Below are 23833 nucleotides of genomic sequence, written 5' to 3'. Positions count from 1 at the left end.
AACCACTGGACCGCCAGGGAAGTCCCTCCTGTGTCCTTGTTGCATGCCTGGCCAGTTTTTGAGTGCTTTCCCACTTTTTGTGACAGTACGTTCCAGGTTCATCTTAATATTTCTCCTGCCCCAGCCCTGGAATCAACCATTTCCCCAAGGAGTCTCTTGGTTCTTTTTATTGGAAAAGAAAAGATCTTTGCTTCCCTATCAAGGGTATTATACCTGCGACCATCTCATCTCAGAAGAAGCTGGTCAGCTGTCCTCCCAGGAATTCTCCAGACTGGTCCAGCTGGAATGAATGGGCCTCCATCTCGTCTCACAGTGGGGGGCCCACTGTTGTCATGCCGTGTACCTGCTTTGGAAAGAAGGCTGCTGAAGGGCAGGGGCCCAGTGTGATCGGTCAGTGTCAGAGCCCAAGGAAGGATCGCCCTCCCCACTTCTCATCACAGCTTCAAGGTAGTGATGGGTTTTAAAAAAAAAAAAGTGGACTTGGGTATCCAAAAACCTCATAAAACTGAAGCTAGGTACTAGAGTTCCACCCCTGTTCTATTAACATGTGTTTATGGATGATACTTACAGCTCGCTCGGCAGCCCAAGGCTGTTTATGGCATGTGATTCACAGTGGCATAAAAAGCGAGGCCCGTTCCAGACAGACATGCTTGAAATAGACCTTTCTCTTCTGCATGCCATCACCTGTGGTCATGCAGTTGTTTGTCAGCTTTGGTGACCAAGCACTTGAGGTTGTCGCCAACACCAGGGGCTGTCACCTATTGCTCCTTCAGCTAGACTTAACGCCTCCTTGCTAGGCAGGCAGGTAAATTTTTGGTATTGATTGCATGTTTCATTCTGAGAGTCATTAGGGAAAAAAGTACAACGGAGCAGCTCCTCTCCTGGGATACTGTTGAGTGGGGGTGGGAGGCTCCTTGTTATAAGGAATTCCACGGTCTCATCTATTGAGTGAGGGTGCCATGTGCTTTTGAGTTTGCTGATCCAGATGGAGTTTGTGGACTGTCTTTTATTTATTAGGCTGTGCTGGGTGGGTCTTAGCTGCGGCATGCGGGATCTAGTTCCCTGACCAGGGATCAAACCTGGGCCCCCTGCGTTGGGAGCACGGGGTCTCAGCCACTGGACCACCAGGGAAGTCCCCTGCCTTTCTCTTTTCTCCTCCTCTCCTTTTAGCCTAAGAACTAGAGTGTCTGTCACGGTGGTCAGGGGTTGGCTCTGGGCATAAATCCAAGCAGGAGACGAGGAGGCGGGCTAATCCACCGAGCCGGCATGAGACATGTGCTTTAGGCTCTCACTGGGGTGGATTCTAACTGATTTCAGGTTAAGAGTATCCACATGTGAGTTTAGAGCTGTGAAGCCAGGCAGCTCCCAGCTTTGAGGAGACGGCAGGTCCTCGGGGTGGGCAGGTGACCGGACGTGGGGAGGGAAGCGCTGTTGGCCTGTGTGTGGAGGTGGAGGGTGTCCCAGCTGGTCCATGCTCGGGGCAGGGTGGCCCTTCTGGGGCTGCTCACCGGGCGTGCAGTGTCCTTCGTGGGGACCAGGGGCCCACTGTCAGTGAGGTGGGGAGAGGCCTCCAGGAGGTGGTTGGCACCTGCTTGGGGAGTGGGCCCCCCAGAGGCTGCTTGTAGGACTGTCACCCCCACCAGGAAGGGCCCCCACGGCAGGTCTGGTATCCGCAGGGTCCAGTTATCAGCAGAGGCAACGAAGACAGCGGAGAGCCGGGCCTCTGAGCCCCCAAGACCATGGCCGCTCCCGAGGAGGGCTCCTGGCCCCCCGCCCCTGACAGTCTGTCTCCTCGCAGGCACCCCGGAGCTCAGTGCAGCCGAGCGGAAGGAGCTGGAGAGCAAGCTGAAGGAGCGGGAGGAGTTCCTCCTTCCCATCTACCACCAGGTGGCCGTGCAGTTTGCAGACTTGCACGACACCCCGGGCCGCATGCAGGAGAAGGGAGTCATTAACGTGAGTAGGCGGCCGCCGCTTCTGAGACCGGCTTGTCAGAGATGCGCACGCGCACACGGGCTCCCTCGTCGGGAGCTGTCGGCTGTGCGTGGAGGAGACTGTTCTCTCCTGGAGAGGATACCTCTTCCCTTCACTATGCCCGTTATCATCCTAAAACAGTTCATGATTTAGGTTCCCGGGGACTCCTCAGGAGGCAGGCTCCATTTTACTGGCGGGAAACTGAGCCCCACACAGTCCCCTGGGAACAGCCACCCCAGCGGTCCTGGAGTGGGTTGCCATGCCCTCCTCCAGGGATCTTCCCAACCCAGGGATCGAACCCAGGTCTCCTGCATTGTAGGCAGATTCTTTACCGTCTGGAAGGAAGGTAAACCAGCAAGGAAACCCAAAACCTGCATGCAAAGTTGAGCTATCTACTCAAAACCAGTTCCACACTCTGGCTATCTGGGAATTCTAGACAGCCCCCCCCCCCCCCCGGAATGTCTCCAGCACGTGCGGGCCTGCAGCCAGCCAGGCCATCCCTGCACGGTGCTGGGGTCAGGGGCGCGCTGGGCGGTGGCTCTGAACTGGGGAGACGTCTACAGGGGCTGGGTGCTCACGGCCGGCTCTCAGGTCTCCGAGGCACTCTCTGCAGAGTGAGGTTTGCGCCCGTGGAGTGCCTCCGGCCTGGGCACCGAGCTGGGCTGACTGAGCTCACTGTTGTCCCGGGGTAGGACATCCTGGATTGGAAGACTTCACGCACCTTCTTCTACTGGCGGCTGAGGCGTCTGTTGCTGGAGGACCTGGTCAAGAAGAAAATCCACAACGCCAACCCCGAGCTGACCGACGGCCAGATCCAGGCCATGTTAAGGCGCTGGTTTGTGGAGGTGGAGGGAACCGTGAAGGTAGGTGGGCGCCCCCAGAGGAACCTTCATGCCGTTCCTCACCCCCCCACCCCCAGCACTGCCCAGCTTGGCATCTGAGAGTCTCTGGGCCTCGGGAGGGGAAGGGGGGTACGGGCCTCAGCCTGTGTCCTCCCCGCCGTAACATGTCCTGACGGCTTGTGAGACGGGCGATCAGGCGTTCCTTGCAGCTCATTCAGCAAACCTTCCTGAAGGCTTCTGATCAGTATATACCGGCCAGGGAGAGAAGCAGACATTGCTCCCGTCCTTGCTGAGCCCACCACCAAGGCAGGGCGGCTGAGCCATCAAGAGGTCACGGACAGGAGTGGCCGACGTCAACTATGGCAGACCCAGGGCTTCGCAAAGTGCAGAGCCTGACCCGCTCTGTGGGAAGATTTCTAGAAGTGGTCTGACCTGGGAGCAGAGTAGGAGGAAGCAGAGGGAAGGCTGGGCTGGGGCACTGGGGGAGCGTTTCAGGCAGCAGGAGCCGCGCGTGCCAAGCCTGATGGCGGGAGTGCCGTGCGTGGGACACCGTGGGCTCTTCAGGATGGGGGGGGGGGGGTGCGGGGAGGCGGGGCTCTGTCCTGGGCTCTGTGGGAGCCACTGAGTGTCTCACAGGCGCAAGGGGCTGCTGTGATGCGTGCCACCCCTCCGGGGCGGTGCTGAGGGGGCAGGAGCCGGACAGCAGGGGACCCTGACACAGGCACTAAGGTCTTCGGATCTCAGGTCCACCCTGAGGGAACCGCGGGCCAGGCCTCTCCCAGGGGTGACTGCACGGGGCAGGGCAGGGCAGGCGCAGTGCCCGCTGAGGCTGCATCCCCAGCTATCCTGCCCCGGGGCTGAGTTCAGGATCCCGTGTCCCCAGCGATCCTCTCAGGGGTTGCAGCCGGGACAGCCAGGAACCATGGAACTGCCTCTGGAACCGTGGGCTGCATAAGACCGTCCACGGGAGGATGGGCAGGAGAAGTTGGAACTTTTATTTCTGTTTATTCTTACTAAGTAAAAGCAATCAACCTTTATTCATAGTGAGTATCTGGATTGAATCATAAACATCATATACACATCTTATCAAGATATGGGTAGTTATGTGCTGGAAATACACTTCTCTCTTCCTGGTAGCCGCATGATGGAAGACAGGTGGTAACTGCCGGCTTAGAGCACGGGCTGCAGGCTGTTGGAGGGCCGGGTGGCAGGCACGCCAGCCTCCTCCTGGGAAGTGTTGCCTGAGGTCTCCGCTGACTGTTCCTAGGAAGCAGTTCCAAGGCCTGCTGTCAGTTTTAAAGTCCTTGGGTCGGGCTGATTCTAAGATTCCCCTCTGTGTTAAGTCCCCCCCATTTCTTTACGACTGAAAAGCTGCCTTGGATAAATATTTCAGCTGTGCAGCCAGGGAGCACAGCCTTCTGTGACTCGTGGTTCAGGTTCAGGTCAGTCCATGGCATCATAATTGAGTGAGACGATTCTGTCAGTGGCCACTGGCAGCTTCGCGCGGAAGTTGGCATTGAAAGCCACGCAAGTGTAAAATAAGAGGTTGTTCTGCAGTTCGGAGTGGCCGGCCAGGTAAATGGAGTGTGCACGGGCCGCCGGGAGAGGGCCTTCCTCTTGCGTGAGTCACTGACAGACGCGCATGGCCTGGTGCGGGGGCGCCCCCGCCTCCCGCCCCCTGGGGGCGCCTGTTGGGGAAGCAGGTCGCGCCTCCCTTGTCGATGGAGGGAACAGTCACCTGTGTGCACACGCTCCTGGCTGAAGGTCAAGTGCAGAAGACACCCTGACTCAGGAGGGGAGACCAGAGGCTCCAGGACCCAAATGTACCGCTCCCCCCATCTACAGAAGTCAGCGTCCCCTGGAGCCCTCAGGGCAGGGGGACAGAGAGTGGAAGCGCGGGTGATCTCTCTGTGTGGCTTTGAAACCTCCTTCTGGATTCTGCGGGCTCAGCAGAACTCGGGTTAGTGGGAGGCAGGTGATAAAATCTGCAGCGCCCTTGAGAGCAGAGCATGTCGCCCTGTTGAAAAGCCGTGTGGCTGCCTCGGAGGGGCCACGCCTGCTCGGTGCTTGGGAATAAGGGGGCATCTCAAAACCCGCACCTTCCCTCGGTTCTTCAAACGGGGGTGGGTGTGGTGCGCTGTGGTCACTCCAGGTCTAGAGCCTGGCTTGGCCCCTCTGATCCTTACTGTGGTTACAGGTAAGGAAGGACACTTAGCGTAGACGTCTGTGGGCCATGCCGTGTGTTCCTTCTCATAGAAATTTCTTTGTTTTAAATCTTAGTCCTGAAAAAAGAGATTCTGGGACAGCAAGTCTGAAGACACCGTGATGTGTTATAACTGAGGAGTAGAATTCTTTTGTCTCCCTTAGAGGAATCTGTTACCATGAGTTATGGGACTCTGTTTGAATCCACAGGGGCAGTCCCACTGTAGGAAATAGTAGGGTTTATAGTTCATAGTTTGACTGCAGGCAGAAGAGAAGCATTGCCACAGTTCCCTGAAAAAATAAGAGCTTAGGTTCAATTTGGCTGTCAGAACAAGGCACAAGTATGTCTCATGGGCACATTTCCTCTGCTGACTCTCAGATCCACAGTTGAAGGTGTGTGGTTTTTCAGACAGGCTGACTTCCCACCCACCCTGTAGCTCCCCCAATTCAAGCTCCAGTAAAAGAAATTGAGGAGGATGTGTTTTCTGGAATCTTAGCACTTTTTGGATCCCACTTTGCCATTTGCTGGCTCAGACGTACTTAACCCTCCCTTTCCTCACGTGTAAAATAGGGATGTTGTTTGCTTCACGAGGTTCGGGGCATTTTTAACGACGTTGTAAGGACTGTCTGGCGCTCGGCTTCCTCCTCCCCCTCAGCATGGCATGTTAGCAGGCGGGCTCAGTGACTGCATAGCTCAGAATGGTGGTGGGAGCCGTATGCCCCGAGCGCTCTCAGGCCATTCTCTGACTTCTTTCTGTTGCCGAGTCGCTCAGTCGTGTCCGACTCTTTGTGACCCCATGGACTGTAGCCCGCCAGGTTCCTCTGTCCGTGCCATTTCCCAGGCGGGAACACTGGAGTGGTTTGCCAGTTCTTTCTCCAGGGGGTCGTCCTGACTCAGGGAACAAACCTGAGTCCCCTGCATTGGCAGGTGGATTCTTCGCCTCTGAGCCACCAGAGAAGCCCCTGACTTGGCCCGAATCTGTCCACGGTGCTCCCTTACGAGCCAGGAAGCTACAAATCCATTCTTCTTCTGGGTTTCCAAATGAGACGAATGGCCAGTGGAGGCCCTCATGAAGTTGGTAGAGGAAGAAGCACCACTGATAAGGGTCATCGGATTTCTACTGTCCCCAGGCTTCCCGTTGAACAAGTCTCAGGCATCAAACTTCCGATTTAGAGCCAGGAAGGGAGGAGGTAAGGTAGACCCTGGGCAGCAGGGCTGGGGCTGGGGCAGCTCTCCAGAAATGAGGTCCAGCAGGCCACCCCAGCCCACGGGGCTACTGCTACTACACTCCAAAGCCTCAGGGAAAAAAAAAAAACGCTTTGCAGAGATGTCTCCAGGCTGCTCATAAGGTGAGTTATCTGCGGGGCCTGGGCTTCGGGCTCACATCCATCAGCCCGCGGCCCGCTCAGCCCCAGGCCCTGCTCCACCACTGAGTAAGGAGGCCTTAACAGCAATCTGATACATTAGGAATGAAACTTTCCCAACAGGTCATTTAGATTTTGTAAGATAGACTAATTACTACACACAATTAGTGAGCCGAGTCGTGCCAGAGATACTGACCCACGGATGCACAGCCGGATAAAGTGCCTGCTGAACACGTACTGTATGGCCATGCTGCTCCAACCTTTAATCATTGATACTTGACTGGTATTAAAACTTTCCGATTGGGATGAGTGCAGGCAGGTAACATACGGGCCCAGGCCTGTCATGAGATGAGCAGCCCAGCATGTCTCAGGTGCTTGAAACCCACAGTGGGAGTAACCAGCCATGTTTTCATAATTTCAAGGAGGGAGATGATGACAGCAGAGTGTCGGCCTGTCCTGGGTGGAGTGACAAGCCTCGCTGCTCTGTTCCTGGAGGGCAAACGAGCAACTGCAGACTCCCTGGCCCTGGGTGGGGGAAGCGTGCTCCCAATACAGAGCAAACCCTCCCAGGTCGGTTATAAAAAGAACCCGTGGGGCTGCAGTGCCTGCGTTTGTTGATTCTCTCTAAAAACGCTGTTGACCAGGATCGCGATCCCGTGGCGGCTGTGTGCTCAGCGCTACAGTTGACACTTGACCAGAGTTGGACTTGGGGGTCGTTGTCCACTCATATTTTGAGTGACCAGCAAACCATTCATATAAGGGGGCCTACATTTTCCATCCCGTGGGACGTGTTGCTTTAATTCCATCTGGGGACTTTTCCAGTGTTTGAACACCTAGCGTACTCTGGCTGCAGGGGGTGACGGGAGAGCCGTGTTCTCTGGAGGGCAGCGGGCCTGCCAGTGCAGTGTCTGAGCATCGTTAGAAGCAGGCATCTCGTTAGCTAATACATTACACCAATCAAGGAGAGTTATCTTAAGCCACAATTAATCTGCTCCCTGGCATATGTTGATAGGAAAGCATCATGCTGTTTCTTAATTAAAAGCAAACGGATTAAAAATGATTAATAAGAGTATTAAATATTCTCCTAAACTAAAGGCTTTGGAATTCTTGGGTAAATCTAGGCTTCCCCCCCCCCCCCGCCCATTCTGAAACCCAAGAAGCATGCATTGTTTTCTTTTTTCCTCCCCCTAAATCCTCCTAAGTAAGGGCATGTGCAGACGTCCAAATTACCAAGGTGGAGATGGGCACGCTGGCACACCATACACAAGTGGGGTGGACGGGGGCTGGCATGCGATGCTAAGATCACTGAGCCGCGGGGACCATCGCCACCCCCACCCTTGCTGATGAGAGTGGTGTGGTGCCTCCTTTTTCCCAGAACAAAATACTCGCCTGCCGTCAGCCTCGGGGTGCCAGCGTCCTGCCCGCGCATGGAGCGGGGGGACGACCCCCCCCCCAGCCTTGCCCTGTCCTGGCCACCTGCCCGGACCAGGAGAACTGACCCTTTCACCAGTGATTGATTACAAACAGGGATGGGCAAATTTGGGACCAGCAAAGGAAATGGACGAAAGAACTAGAAACGGCACCTCGCGGATCCTTAATCCTGGGGCTCCTGAATCATTCCACTGTGAAGGACTCCTTAAGACTCGTTAGAAACGAAGTCAGTTACAAGGTATATAATAAACAACTAGCCCCCCCAGACTCACCGGCCAAGGCAGAGATGGGGACGGGAGAGTCTGGAAAGAGACCCTTATTTTTAAAGGCCGGGAGTGGAGCCTTAGGAAGCAGCGCGGCTCCTGGCCTCCTGCATGCCACCTCTAGCGGGTGTGGTGGGGATGCGCCCTCCGCACTTGGCAGGCCCCCTGCGTCCCAGCCGTGGTGTAGGCACCTCTGTGGGTATCCAGGCTTCCTGGGCCACCTCCCGAGCTCCCTAATGCACCCACCTATTAAATTACAGTGCCAAACTCATTGTCATTCTGACTTTGACTCGGTTAGTGATAACAGAGGAGGATAGCGCACCTTTAAATGACGAGCTTTGTGTTTAATTACCCAAACAAAATGACATAAATATGAATGAGCCCTAATGGCAGTGCTTGGTTTTCCGGAAACCATTAACAAAACGATTCCTAAATGATTTGTAAAGAAAATGAGAGGAGACGAGAGCCAGGAGAAGGCGATTAGGTTTCTAACACACTCCTGAATTATTATGGAATCAACTACCTGGGAAATGCTCGGCTAAATGATTTGACAGGGGGGAGGTGAGAGGTGGTGTGTTGAGACTTTCAGGGCGATGGACGTCCTGACCCTTCGGGAAAAACCGGGGTGTACGTTTCTTGACCCGGTGGCAGCACGCCCCTCGCCTCTGGCTGCCTCGGCCTCCGCTTATGCTTAAGAATCATGTCTCGGCTCCTCAAAAAGCACAAGTTGCTTTCTTTCTTTATTCAGCATTTATTTATCTGTTTGTTTATTTGGCTGCCCTGGGTCTTAGCTGCAGCACTTGGGATCCTGACTTTGGCATTCGAACTCTTAGTTGTGGCATATGAGATCTAGTTCCCCAACCAGGGATAGAACCCGGGCCCCCTGCATCGGGAGCACAGAGTCTTAGCCAGCAGGACATCCCGCACGTGTTTCACGCCCATTCAGCTCTTGGCTAAACAGTCAGGGACGAAACAGCGGCATCAGCGTCCATGTGAGCACGGACGCGTCTGGGCAGACCCAGGTGGGTTCTCCAAGCGTGCGTGTCACATCAGAAAGCTGGCTGGGGGGGTGAGGGCAGCTCCTGTCCTGAGGCCTGTTTCCGCTGCCTCCTACAAAGCCAGCAGTCACGGAGGAACTGGGGGTGACTCTTTTACACTGAGGACACTTCTGCAGTGGCCCTCGCAGATGTAGATCAGTCGGGGTGTCCGGCCTGGGCGGGGCCCTGGCGTCTGACCGAGCGTCATCTGTTCGCAGGCCTATGTTTGGGACAACAACAAGGATCTGGTGGAGTGGCTGGAGAAACAGCTGACAGAGGAAGACGGTGTCCGCTCGGTGATCGAGGAGAACATCAAGTACATCAGCAGAGACTACGTCCTCAAGCAGATCCGCAGGTGAGACCCCAGGGAGGGGGCCCCTCAGCAGCAGTGGGCTCACTTCTGGGGAGCGAGCGACGTCTGCACAAACGGCGGGGTGACGATGCCATGCCGTCTTTGCAGGCCCTTCAGTTTGAGACGCTGATCAGATGAGAACAGGGTCCTGGAACACAGGGCTCGCTCAGCGCCTGCTCCCCAGGGGCACTTAGCAGTGGTGGCTGAGCTCACCGTGCCCAACTGTTAGCTCCAGACACAGATCCTTCAACTGGATGAACGGCTGGGGAGGAAAGCCCATTGCGTCCTAGTTTCCTAGGAGACCACCTCCTCCCCTCCCCCAGCCGAGAGGGAGCTGTTCTAGAGGCTCCCGTCTCCTCCACGGGCTGGGTGGCAGAGGCTGCAGGGGACGTTCTCTGAACTTTTCATTTGGCCTGCGTTTCACTCACAGAAACACTGCACAACTAAGCACAGTGCAGAGAACAAGTCTGAACCCAGAGTGCCTGCTGTTTACATCTTGCCTCATTTGCTGTATCATTTTTGGTTTTTTTTTTAACTTGCTTTATTTTATATTGGAGTGCAGCCAGTTAACAACGTCATGGTAGTTTCAGGAGAACACCACAGGGACTCGGCCGTACATGCACATGTATCCATGGTCCCCCAGACCCCTTCCCTCCACGCTGCGCATAACATGGAGCAGTTTCCTGTGCTATGAGGAGGTCCCTGCTGGTTATCCATTTTCAGCAAAGCATGTGTACATGTCCATCCCAAACTCCCTAACTATCCCTTCTTCCCATTCTTGATTTGCTGTATCATTTGTGTGTGTTTTATATATAAAAAAAGTAAGCACACTCTAATGTGTATTTCTTTTTCGGAACCATTTAAAGGTAAGCTACATCTATGATGGCCTGTCATGCCCTTTACCCCCAATACTTCAGTATAGCCTTTGCTATCAGGGCTATGCCCTAACATAACCATGGTAAAATAATTTTCATAAGTTGAACACCACGGCTTTTTATCTAAACCACCCTTTGTAGACCCCTGCTCGTTTTGAGTTTGCCCGATGTCTGCTCATGATTAGATTCAGGCTGTGCATTCGCAGCCCTGATGTCACGTCCTTGATGGTGGGGCCCCACGGGGCACCACACCTGAGGGCACGTGACGTCACCTGCCAGTCCCCACGTTGGCTTCCGTCACCTGGTCGAGCTGTTGCTCAACTCCCCCACTGTCCAACTCCTGATCTTTCTCCTCGAACCTACTAACCAGTCTGTGGAGAGACACTTACAGGCCAGGCAGATTGCTGCTCATCAGAACTGCTTGCATTTAGCACTCGGGTGAGTCATGCCTGATCCAGCCTTTACAGCAAAGTTGCAAAATGACAACATTCCAACTCCTGCACATGCTCCACAGTCACCTGTGACCACCCCGATTCTCCCGCCAGCAAAAGGCCTCTCTCCGCCTCCATTTATTCTGTATTCATTATTGGTATAGACCAGGGAGTGTCCTCTGTCTTTTCAATGACTTTAACTCATTTTTGATGCCCCACGTGTCCCAGGTTTAGCCAGTGGGAGCAGCTTCACGCAGGGCCCACTATGTTTGTGACGTGCCCCCATCTCGGTTTTGGCTTAAGTTACTTCCGCACTTTTTGACATAGCGGAGCGTAGTTGGCAGTTCATCTGGTACCGACCGTGCTGTGGGGGGCCTGTCTCCAGTAGGAAGACAGGACAAGGTGAGGCAGGGGCTGCCACAGCGGACCCTGGGAGTGGGTTCTCGGCAGTTCTAAACTCCGCTGACCCAGGCACCGCTGTCTCTCTCTGTCTCACCACCCCCAATTTCCCCTTCCAGCTTGGTCCAGGCCAACCCAGAGGTCGCCATGGATTCCATCGTCCACATGACGCAGCACATCTCACCCACCCAGCGAGCAGAAGTCGTTCGGATCCTCTCGACGATGGACTCGCCGTCCACGTAGGAAGAGCTGCCTGCCCACCCCCGCCCTGCCTCTGGAGCCGAGGGCCAGAGTGGCCCGTCATACCCGAAACCACCGCGATGAGCAGGCACAGGAGACCAGCGCTGGAGTCAAGTGGCTTTTTGCTTCCCCTCGATGTGTTCTGGTTCCGCATGACACTTTGGGCCGCGGGCCACAGCACCCCGTTCAGTATTTATTACCCTGGCTGTGGCCGCAGCCCCCGCTCCCCACCCGAACCTAAAAGGCAATGACGGGTACAGCATGTACCACGAGGTCTTCCTACACCCGAGCAGGGTCGTCCTGGCCGCCCCGGCCCACGCTCGGAGGCGGGGTGGTCGGCAGGCGGCAGCGCGCGCTCGCCCCTGGCCCCATGAGCCTGCAGCCACTGGCGCAGAGGAGGGCCGGGAGCAGGAGCGGGGAGGGGGATCCTCGCGCTGTCTCCACCCCGCACCTGGCCGGGCACACGCCGGGCACCCCGTCTCCTCGCACCGAGGCGCTGCTTAGGAAGGAAAGTCAGAGTGTGAGGTCTGCGGGTCCGTGTAATCAAAGACGGCGGCAAAACCGTGATCCGAGAAGCAGAGAGACCGAGACTGTTGCTGGTTTCGGGGCCCCTGCCTGGGTCCCCTTCTCTGAGAACAGCCTCGGGGAGGTTGACCTGCCACGGCTCCAGGGGCCACTGCGTGGCCAGCTGAGATGCCCGGGGCCCCGCTGGCGGCGCGGTGGTCCGAGCTGGCAGAGGAGGAGCTGGGGAGCTGCCCTCCTGTCCCTGACGGAAACCAGGCATCGAGCCGCGGCGAGGGCGGGCCGGCCAGCCTCTGTAGGACGTGGAAGGCTGGCAGCATCCAGCCTGGCACCAACAGTCACGGGGTGAGGAGTGCCTGCGGGGCCGGCCTCTGCTCCCGGCTCCTCCCTTCCAACAGCAGACGCTCCTGCTCGCTCCGGGTCTCCTCTCCCCCTCAAACGCACAGGCAGTGCGTGCAGCCGCTGACATCGGGGCCCTCGGCTCCAGGAACTGGCCTTCCCCGCCATGGGGGGGCTTCCAGGGAACACAGGACTCATGTGACCTTAAGTTTATCTACGACCCCTCATGGTGCTGCTGTCTTCTGGGCTCACAGGCCTCTCCCTGGCCAGCGGCAGGGGCCTGCTCACGGGCGATGGAGAGTTTATTCTCAACCACCAGTTTATTCAAGGAAAGAGCTTCCTGATTCCCCCGCTGGTGTTCCTAAGGCAAGAGTGGCAGGTGAGCAGGGCTGGGCTAGCATCCGATTCCTGCAGCGCAGCTAATTGCATTTGTCGCTGGTGACCAAGGAGGAACTCGCTAAGACGTCTGAGAAGCAGGGGTATGAATGCTTTCATACCTGCTCCAATTTTGAGCCTTAACCCTCCAGTTCACGCACAATTTGAGAGCCCCTCTCCCCGTCCCCGGGAACTGCCTGTGCACAAGGGCCCCGTGGGGCTAGGCGTGTGGCCGTCTGGCCCCAGAGCCTCAGCCCAGCGACCCTGCTGCGGGGTTCAGCACCATCCTGGCCCGGAAGGGCAGGAGACGGTGGGGACGACGTTCGGTCCAGGAAGAATGTCCACCGTGGCTGGTGTCTGCTTACCCAGCAAGAATTGGATCCATCTTTGACCAGATTATTCCTCTACACTTTTCTACAATAAATAAAATGCCACACGCCTACAGGTGGTGCGAGGTCCTGTGCTTGCCCTGGCGTTTCTTCAGGGGCTGGGTGGGTGACGCGAGTTTCCTCTCCACCACCAAACTGTGACGCGTTAAATGTCACTCCCCCATCCCCACAGGGCCCCCTTTAGGTCTCTACCTGAACAGGGCTCTTGTCTAAGGACACGTCAGGAAGAGACACAGCCCGTTTCACACGCGAGGCTGCCATGACACACGTGAGGCTGCTATTTCACACGCGAGGCCCCCACCGCACAAGTGAGGCTGCCAAGGCAGGAGCCTGGCCCTCCAAGCCCTGCCTGGGCTGCGCTCGCCGCCGCGTCCGTCCCCTGTCACGAAGCAGCCTTCGCTGACTCACTGAGGAGTCAGTGGACGCACAGCCTGGTGAGCACAGCGCTTCAGTCAGATGTATCCTTTCCCCTTTCTGCTGAAATAATCCTCCCCGCTGGTAGACCAGTCACCGGGCGTCACATCGGCCCAGCATCGCTCTGGTTCCAGGAGCCTTGTCAGGCGAGCCCTCCGTGGAGCGTGACCCAGAGGCACCGTTCCCAGCCTGGGCGGGTTTTGGGTCCACATACCCTCGACGGGCTGGGCGGTTTCATGGGTCTTGACATGAACACAAAGATCTGAACCTCGTGAGTTGACACGATTTGTGGTGTTCTCTGGGTCAAGTGACTAGCAAAAACCATTTTCAGAGATCGCTTCAGGCCCTCTCAGGGAGCAGTTTTAACTTCTCCGAATGACCTGGCGACTTTACGCCTTTGGAACATTAACTTGGGGCACGAAGAGGTGGCAGGGCGGGGAGCTCACGCTTGTGCCTTCAGCCCCCTGCCTCAGTTTCTCTGCAGCAGGAACAACATCTGCAGAGAAAGGCGGGGGGCCCTGGCCTTAGCTGACTTGAACAGTGCGGCGTCCACCTCTTGAGGACGTGCAGCAAAGGGGGCCTTTTCAAAAACGAGAGAAAACAGCCTGAGCACCCCAAGCTAGATGTTCCAGAAGGGAGAGAGAAGGGAGGTTCAGGGCCGGGGGAGGCCGCGGCTCTCCTGGGCGGGCCGTGCTGGTCCCCACAGAGGCCTGGGCCCTCCTCCCGCCTCCTGTCAGCTCCGAGTGTGGACCCGGCGCCGCCCCTGGGCCCAGCCAGCCCCGGCCCGTGGTTCCCGGGAAGGTCACAAGAGGATTGGGAAGATCCCGCCGCTGCCTCCGGGAACCTGCCTGATACCTACAGAGCCTTCGTCTGCTGGGGACTGACATCTCCTTCATCCATGTTTTAATAAACAAAAGTGTAAAACATCCAGTGGTATTAACTTTGGGATAATAAGGAACAGACTAAAGAGCACGGTTCTGCTATCTAACATGGGCCCACCCCTCTTTCCCGAAACAGAAAACAAGAAGGCAGCAACAAGTGATGACGCCCACAGGGAGGATGCGCCCCACGTCCCTGACGTGCAAGGCTCAGCACCAGGCTGTGCTGAGAGGCCTGGAGAAGTGCTGAGCAGGAGGTGACCCTTCACACCAGTGCTGGCTCCCTGGACTTCCCTGGTGGGCCACTGGCCAAGACTCCGAGCTCCCAATGCAAGGAACCTGGGTTTGATCCCCGGTCAAGGAACTAGATCCCACATGCAGAAACTAAAGAGTTCACGTGCCCCAACTAAAGATCCTGCGTGCTGTAACTAGAAGACCCCACGTGCCACAGCTAAGACCTGGTGCAGCCAAATAAATAATAAATTTAAACAAAAATGCTGGCTCCTCAGCTTGGGCACAAGAAGGATAAAACTCAGGCCTGCCCTGATCCACATGCTGAGGCTGAGAGTGCTAAGGGCCACACGAGTGTGCAGATGATGAAGGGCGGAAGCCTCTGGCAGAGAGGTGGACGCTCCAGCTGGGACACCATGACTGGCGCCCCCTAGTCAGGTCCCGGCATTTGCAGTCACTCTAGAGACAGCAGGAGTGTTGGGAGGGGCACAGCAGCTGTCTGGGGGAGGACAGGGAAACTTTGAAAGTGTTGGGCCAGGAAACGGTATGTTCCTGCAGAGAGTGGAACACCTCTGATGGTTTGGGGGCATGGGAAGACTGGGTATAAAGGTTTAGAGATCAGTCTCATTGAATGACAAGAGCACAACCTTGGATCCCAGGAAATCTGGCTCCAAGCTCAGCTCCACGCGCGTGTGTCCCTGAGCTGCAGGGGTCACCCAGAGTGAGCCCGCTGGGCAGATCTCAGGAGAGTAAGCCCAGGCCACCCCAGGAGGCACAGAAATATTAATGGACATAAAACTATAGTGGACATTAAAATACAATGCCCACTATTTTCAGTACTCCAGAGATTTTACATGTGTCTCAGTTGGGTGCCAAAAGCTCGCCATGCTGTTTTGTCCTGATAACTAAGATCTACCTAACCAGGAAGGGGTACTGGCTGCCTCGTGCTGGTCAAAAGCTCCAATGGGCGGTTAATAATAATAAATAATGGGGACAGAAGATCTTCATAAATGCGGTATTTCAGTAAGCAAAATCTCCCAAAACATGGGGTTCCCTGTGGTTGGTAGAGGGGCAGAACGCTCAGGGAGCCTCAACTCAACGGACTGAGGTCCACCCAGTGGCCTCAGCCCATTAGCAGCTCCTAGGAGACGAGACAGACGGCAGCTCAGAGGAGGTGGAAAAGGGGCCTGATCCCAAACATGCTGATTCTGCGACTGGCCTTTTGGGGTGAAGAGAGAAACAAAGACATCCAGGCCCTGAATTAGAAGAAAAGCCGACAGCATTCTTGCCCGCACGAACAAGTACTTCCACAGCCACGGGAGGATACAGCAAGATGAATGCAGACTCTCTTCTAAGAGAGCCCTCACCCCTGAAGACAGGGAAGTAACACATTATGTCAGATACAAAATGGGAAGTACAATGTGGTTCCACTGATACGAAGTATCCTAGAATTATCAAATTCAGAGACACAGAAAGAAGAGGAGGGGTTACCAGGGACTGTAGGGAGGAGGAAATAGGGAGTCACTGTTTAATGGGCGTAGGGTTTCAGTTTGGGATGATGAAAAAGTGTTGGAGATGGACATTGTCGACGGTTGCAAAACAAAGTGAATGTACTTAATGCTACTGAACTGTGCTTTTAAAAACTGTTAAAATGGTAGTTTATGTTACGTATATTTTACCACAAATTCTGGAGTTGTAAAGTATAATAACAAATGAAAAATTAACTAGAGGGACTAAATAGTAGACTCAGGAAGACAGAAGAAAGAATCTGAACTTGAAGATAGAGCAGTAGAAAGTATCCAATGTGAAGCACAGAATGAAGAGAGAATGAAAAATGAACAGAGCCTCAGAAATCCATACATACAGCAACATCAGGTACAACAACTGATGTGTAACAGGCATGCCATGAGGAGAGAAGAGAAAGGGGAAGGGAAAATACATGAAGAAATCTTCAAAACCTTCCTAATGGGATGGAAAATGACAGGCAAATCCAAGGAGGCTAAACACAAGAAGACCTATACCTAGACCCTTCATAGCCAACCTGCTGAAAGACAAACTCTTGAAAGAAGCTAGAGAAAAACAACTCACCATGTAGAGAGGAACAAAACAAAAATAACAAAAGGACAAATAACAGGAATGGAAGCCAGAGGCAATGAGCTGACATATTCAAAGTATTGCAGGAATTTAAAGTTGCTTTATAAGAATTAAAGGTGGGCTTCCCTAGTGGTTCAGCGGTGAGGAATCCACTGTCAGTGCAGGAGACACAGGTTCGATCCCTGGTCCGGGAAGACCCCACATCCCACGAAGCAACTAAGCCTGTGCGCCCCAGCGGCCAACCCTGTGCTCTAGAGTCTGGGAGCCAAAACTGTTGAGCCCCTGCGCCACAACTACTGAAGCCCAAGGGTCGTGGAGCCCGAGGTCCGCAACCAGAGAAGCCACCGCAATGAGAAGCCTCAGCACCGCAGCCAAGAGTGGCCCCCGCTCACCACAACTAGAGGAAGCCTGTGCAGCAAGAGAGCCAGCACAGCCGAATCAAATACAAGTGAATGTTTTTAAGAGAGAATTACAGGCCATCATTCAGGTCATTTCAGGTGGTAATTTGAATCCACACAAAGATAAGAAGAGAGGTACTTGAAAAGGTAAATACAGGAGTAAACTGTGTGAGTGTTCTCTTTTAACTTTGTAAACAAGGCATCAGTTCAGTTCAGTTCAGTTGCTCAGTCGTGTCCGACTCTGCGACGCCATGGACTACAGCACGCCAGCCCTCCTGTCCATCACCAACTCCCGGAGTCCACCCAAACCCATGCCCATCGAGTCAGTGATGCCATCCAACCATCTCATCCTCTGTCGTCCCCTTCTCCTCCCACCTTCAGTCTTTCCCAGCATCAGGGTCTTTTCAAATGAGTCAGTTCTTCACATCAGGTGGCCAAAGTATTGCAGTTTCAGCTTCAACATCAGTCCTTCCAATGAATATTCAGGACTGATTTCCTTCAGGATGGACTGGTTGGATCTCCTTGCAGTCCAAGGGACTCTCGAGAGTCTTCTCCAACACCACAGTTCAAAAGCATCAATTCTTCAACTTTATGATCCAACTCTCACATCCATTCATGACTACTGGAAAAACCATAGCCTTGACTAGACAGCCTTTGTTGGCATACAGTTACATAAAACAGTAATTATATTGCTCTGAGGGTCTACAGCATATGAAAATGTAATAAATATGATAGACAGAGGGAAGGGGAAGAAATACCAAGCTATATAAAAACCAAAGTTCTATGTTTTACCAGAAGTTAGTATTTATCTCAAACAGCTTACAATGTACTCCCTAGAACAACCATTAAGAAAATAACTTAAACATACATAGTAAATGCACATCATATATCTCTTAGTTGATGTGCAGAATATATAAAGAACTTCTACAATTCAACAACAGAAAAACCCAAATAACTTGATTTTAAAATAGGCATACAGCTTGAATAGACATTTCCCTTAGGATTATATATAAATGGCCAAAAAGCACATGAAAAGATGCTTAGCACCTCAACATTACTAATCATTAGAGAAATGCAAATTGATCACAATGAGGTATCACCTCACACCGCTGAGATAGCTTCTTTTTTTTTTTTTTTTTTTTGCAGGGGTAACCCGCTGAGATAGCTTCTATGAAAAAAAATATATATATTGTTGGCGAGGATGTGGAGAAATAAATTAGAACCCTTTGCACTGTTGGTGAGATTGTAAAAAGGTGCAACCACTATAGAAAACAATATGGCAATTCCTCAAAAAAAAAAAAAAATAGAATTACCATATGATCCAACAATCCCAATTTTAGGTATATAAATATATATACACACATATATATAATATAATTGAAAGCAGAGGACACTGTGCCTTGTGAAATAAGCCAGTCACAAGAAAAGACAAATACTGTATGGTTTCATTTATGTGAGATGTCTAAAGTAGCCAAAATTCATGAAAAAGAATGCACAATGGTGGTTACCAGGGGCTGAGGGAGAGGAAAATGGGGAGTTATTGCTTGATGGGTATAGAATCTCAGCTTCTGAATATACTTGGCATTACTAAACTGGACGCTTTAAAACGGTTAAGGACTTCCCTGCAGGCAGTGCTTCCACTACAGGGAGCAGAGGTCTGATCCCTGGTCGAACTAAGCTCCCACATGCCACACAGTGTGGCCAAAAAAATTAATTTAAAAAATTTTTAAATAGAAATAAGATAATAAATGTTAAGTATTTTACCACAATTTTTAAAAATACATATAGCAAAAGCAATAATAACATAATTAAATTAGCATAATATTTAACACGAAAGAAGACATAAGGGACGAGAAAATGGACAAAAATAACTACACGAAATTTGAAAGGACTGAACACACCAGTCAAGAGACAGGGACTGCTGGACTTGTGGGCGGGGGTCCACGGGGCTGCAAAAAGTCGGACAAGACGAAGCGACAGACACTTTCACCCGACAGGTTAACGCTTTAACCATTATGATTTTTCCTCTTTGTCTCCGTGATGTTCATGTTTTTTCCATTGTTAATGTAGCCAGTCCATCCTGTTTATATGAATCAGGGTTTTCTCTACCTTTAACCTTATTTGTCTCTGAATCTAAAGTATGTTTCTTGTGGACCATGTAGAGTTTAGTTATTTTGTATCCAGTCTGACAGTCCCTGTCTTTTGATTGGCGTGTTTAGTCTTTTCAAAACTTAATGTAGTTATTGCTAAGTTTTATGTCCAGTTTTCCCTCAAATGCATACAAGCTAAATTAGAGTCCCAAAATACATATAGCAAAAATTAACAGAGGTAAATGAAAAAATAGACAATTCAACAATAACAGATTCTTGTGTCAATAACTTCCATCCTAAGAAATTGGGGAAAAAAGGAGAACAAACTGAACCCAAAGTAAGCAGAATGAACAAAAAATAAAGATCAGAGTGATAACTAATGAGACAGAACAAAAAGAGAAACATTAATAAAATCAAAAGCTAGTGCTTTGAAAAGATTTTTTAAATTGATAAACAAGAAGAGAGAAGACAAAATTTCCAGATTCAGAAATGAAACAGGAGATATTGCTAGTGACCCTACGGAAATTAAGATGATTATAAAGGAATTGTATAAGCCTTTCTCTGTCAACAAATTAGACAACTTAAATGAACAAAGTCCTAGAAAGACACAATTTACCAAAACTGACTTAATACACAAAGTTTGACCTTTGTTTATAGACCTATAACAGGTTAAAAAATAAAAAAACAACTAAATTAGTAATTAAAAATCTCACAAAGAAAAGCTCAGTCTTAGAAGGTCTCACTGGTAAATTTGCTATCTAATATTTTAGAGAAGAAATACCAATCTTTCACAAATGTTTTTAAAAAAAGAAGATAGAACATTTTCCAATTCATTCTAGAGGCCAGCATTACCCTGAAATCAAAGCCAACAAAGGCATCACAAAGGAGGAGAACTAAAAAAAAAAAAAAACGAGGGGGGAACTACAGACAAATATGTCTCATGATGTAAGACACAAAAAATATGTCTCACGATGTTAAGACACAAAAATCCTTAGCAAATATTAGCTAGTTGAATCCAGCAATATATTTCAAAAAATTATACACCATAGCCAGGTGAGATCTGTCCCAGGAGCGCAAAGTGTGTGTCTCAGGAGTGCAAACATACAAATGAATTGACGTAATTAATACACCATATTAAAAGTACAAAACCATATTAAACCATATTAAAAGTACAAAGAACAAAAACCACACGACCATCTCAACAGATGCAGAAAAAGCATTTCATAAAATCCAACACCCATTCCAGATAAAAACTGTCTACAAACCGAAGAGAAAGGGATTTCCTCAACCTGATAAAGGACATCTATTATAAAGAAAAAAACAAAACAAAACACCTCGACTAATGTCAAACTTAATGGCGAAAGACTAAATGTTTTTATTCCTAAGATCAGGAACAAGGCAAAAATGTCAACTCTTGCCACTTCTATTCAGCATAGTTTTAGAGGTTCTGGCCAGTGAAACAGGCTAAATAAATGAAAATTTAAGTCATATATTGGAAAGAAAGATTAAAACTGTCTTTTTTCACAGATGAAATGATCCTCTGAGGAATCTATTTTTAAAAGCTAGAACTAATAAGCAAATTCAACAAAGTCACAGGGAACAAGATCACTAAACAACCACCAGAAAAATGAATGGCATTTCTATATACTAGCTAGGAACAATTAAAAAATGAAATTAAGGAAACATTTCATTGACAAAATCTTCGAAAACAATAAAATACTTAGGAATAAATCTGACAAAAGAACTGCAAGGTTCGTACACTGAAAATTATAAAACACTGCTGAGAAACACTGAATAGAAGTAAATGAGATATTCCATGTTCATGAATTGGAAGATAACTTTGCTACAATGTCATGTCTCCCTAAATTGACCTATAGACTCAATGTAATCCCTATCAAAATCCCAGCAAGCATTGTTAGAGAAGTTAACAAATTTATCCCAAAATGTATATGGAAATACAATAGACACAGAATAGCCACAAGATTTTGGTAAAAAAGTGAACTTAAACTACCCAATTATAAAAAACTTTCACTGGTATAAAAACAGGCAAATAGAATGGAACAAAATTAAGAGTCTGGAAATAAATCCTCACATTGTGGTTAATTGATTTTCTACAAATGAGTTAAGGCAATTCAAAGAGGGGAAAAATAATCTTTTCAACAAATGATTCTGGGATAATTAGATATGCACATGCAAAATTTTATTTTTAGACCCTCACATCATATGCAAAAATTAACTCATAATGGATTATAGGCCTAAATGTAAGAGTGAAAACTGTAAAACTTCTGGAGGATAATATAGAAAAATCTTTGGGGCCTTGGGTCCAGTAAAGATTTCTTAAATCTGACACCAAAAACAATCCATAAAAGAAAAAAACTGATAAATTAGAACATCAAAATTTTTAAATGTTTGTGATTCAAAAGACAGCATTAAGAACATGCAAAGGCTAGCTACAGACTGGGAAAAATATTTGCAAATCATTTTCTGATGGGGATCTGTATGCAGAATATATAAAGAATTCTTACGATGCAATAAGATAAGCAACTCAATTAAAATGAGCAAAAGACCTGAATAGACACGTCACCAAAGAAGGTAAATATATGAATAAAAAGCAGAGAAGTCACTTTGCCGACAAAGGTCTGTATAGTCAAAGCTGTGGTTTTTACCAGTAATCATGTACACGTGTGAGAGCTGGACCTTGAAGAAGGCTGAGCACCAAAGAGTTGATGCTTTCAAACTGTGGTGCAGGAGGAGACTCTTGAGAGTCCCTTGGACTGCAAGGAGGTCCAACCAGTCCATCCTAAAGGAAATCAGTCCTGAATATTCATTGGAAGACTGATGCTGAAGTTTCAATACTTTGGCCACCTGATGCAAAGAGCTGAGTGATTAGAAAGGCTTTGATGCTGGGAAAGACTGAAGGCAGGAGGAGCAGGGGATGGCCTAGGATGAGATGGTTAAACAGCGTCACCGACTCAACGGACGCGAATCTGAGCAAACACGGGGCGATGGTAAATGGCAGGGAAGCCGGGTGTGCTGCCGTCCATGGGGTGGCAAAGAGTCAGACACAACTTGGCAACTGAACCCAAACAACAATAAACACATGAAAAGCAATTCAGCAGTCACTAGGGAAATAGAAATTAAAGCCACAGTGAGAGCCCACGGCTCAGTAGAACGGCTAAACTCATAACGCAGACAATAGAAGTGAAGCTGTGGAGCGACTGGAACTCTCACACGGCTCGTGGGAGTATAAAGTGGCACAGTCACCGTGGAGAACAGTTTGGCAGTTTCTCAAAAAGTCACATGTAAACTCACCACATGACCCAGCAATTCCACACCTAGGTATCCAGCCAAGAGAAATGAAAACACGTTACACAAAGACTTGTGATTGTTTATGTCAGTTTTACACCTAATGGCCCAAGTCTGGAAACAACCCCGAATGGTCATCAGTAGGCAAAGAGGTCAGCAAAATGTGGTGCCTGTCTGTGATAAAAAGAATCAAACCACCCACATATGCCCTGATGTGGATGCACCTTAAGTTCAGTGAAAGAAGCCGGACACAAAGACTGCATAGTGTGTGATCCTATTTATACGAAACATTCAGAAAAGATAAATCTGTTGCTACAGAAAGCAATGCAGTCGTTGCCTCGGGCAGGGAAGCGATTAAGGATCGACTGCAAACCAGCACAGAGCTGTTTGTTAGGGTGATGAAATGTTCTGAAATGGATAGAGTGTGTTGATAGTAGCACAGCTTGCCAAACCTACCAAAAATCCCCCAGTTGCACCTTCATAATGAGTGGATTTTATGGCATGTAAATTACACCTCAATATCAAAGCTGCAAAAAAACTGCATCCAGCAAGGGGCTGGGGTGCACTAACCTTCCTTACCACCAACACCCAGCAGTCTGTCCTGCCTCTGCTGTTTTTACTAACTCCTCCTCCCGACGCTGAGACTTCCCAGGGAGCCGTTTAAGTCAGCATCACCTGGGCACTGACCGTCTTCCTGTTCGTTTTCCCACAGGACTCAGATCCTCCACGTGCAGAGCTGTGCCCTCGAGCAAGGCTTGTTGAGAGAGAAACAGGCCCACCTGTGTGTGAAGTGCCTTCTGACGGCCCTTGTGATCTCTCAAACAAAAATCTGGTGATCTCAAAACAAAGTGTAAACTTCAATTCGGCAGCTAAGCATAGAGACCAACCCTGGCGCCTAAGTTAATCGAGTTACAGAATGATCTTTTTAGGATCATTTTGCAGCTATGACCCATTTTATTACTACTTTTCCTCCGAACCTGTTTTGGTCTGCCACCCTCTAATCTCGCCCAGCCACACCCTGCCTGCGTCTGAGAAGGCTCTGCAGGGACCTGGGGAGGAGCTCCTAGTCTGCAGGCAGCACTGGCCGCTGCAACACCTGGTACGGCTCACTTCCCGAGAAGCAGGCAGAGTCCTGCGCTTTGTGACCTCGAGTCCCAGCAGGGCCCCGGGTGATGCTCTTGCCCACGGCCGCAGCCCTGCTCCTGGCCCAGACTGAGCTGATTGACTAGGCACCTGACGGGCATGTAAACAGGATTACGTCACAGGTACTCCCCCCGGTCCAGACGCTGGCTGAGTGGTGGGGAGACCCTGAAGAGGGGGATTCAGATGAGGCTGGCCGTCAAGGAGCCCCTCCGGCATCAGAGCCAGCGGTGAGGGGACTTCACACCT

General features: G+C 50.7%; 1 protein-coding gene across 9 annotated transcripts in view; it reads left to right on the top strand.

Moving 5' to 3' along the window:
* Positions 1 to 13086, top strand: part of ACACA (acetyl-CoA carboxylase alpha) — a 281140-nt gene extending 268054 nt beyond the window's left edge. For all 9 annotated transcript variants that reach the window (XM_070478617.1, XM_070478616.1, XM_070478615.1 and 6 more), the window contains 4 exons: positions 1799 to 1953; positions 2664 to 2834; positions 9330 to 9466; positions 11288 to 13086. In XM_070478617.1, coding sequence (XP_070334718.1) covers positions 1799 to 1953; positions 2664 to 2834; positions 9330 to 9466; positions 11288 to 11411 — 587 coding nt within the window. In that variant the 3' untranslated portion in view covers positions 11412 to 13086. The remainder of the gene's footprint in view (positions 1 to 1798; positions 1954 to 2663; positions 2835 to 9329; positions 9467 to 11287) is intronic.
* Positions 13087 to 23833: the final 10747 nt, after the last annotated feature.

This window comes from Odocoileus virginianus, chromosome 17, assembly GCF_023699985.2.
Source record: "Odocoileus virginianus isolate 20LAN1187 ecotype Illinois chromosome 17, Ovbor_1.2, whole genome shotgun sequence".
NCBI classification, from domain to species: Eukaryota; Metazoa; Chordata; class Mammalia; order Artiodactyla; family Cervidae; genus Odocoileus; species Odocoileus virginianus.
Note: the sequence above shows the minus strand (reverse complement) of the source record. Positions and strands in the feature narration are given on the sequence as shown.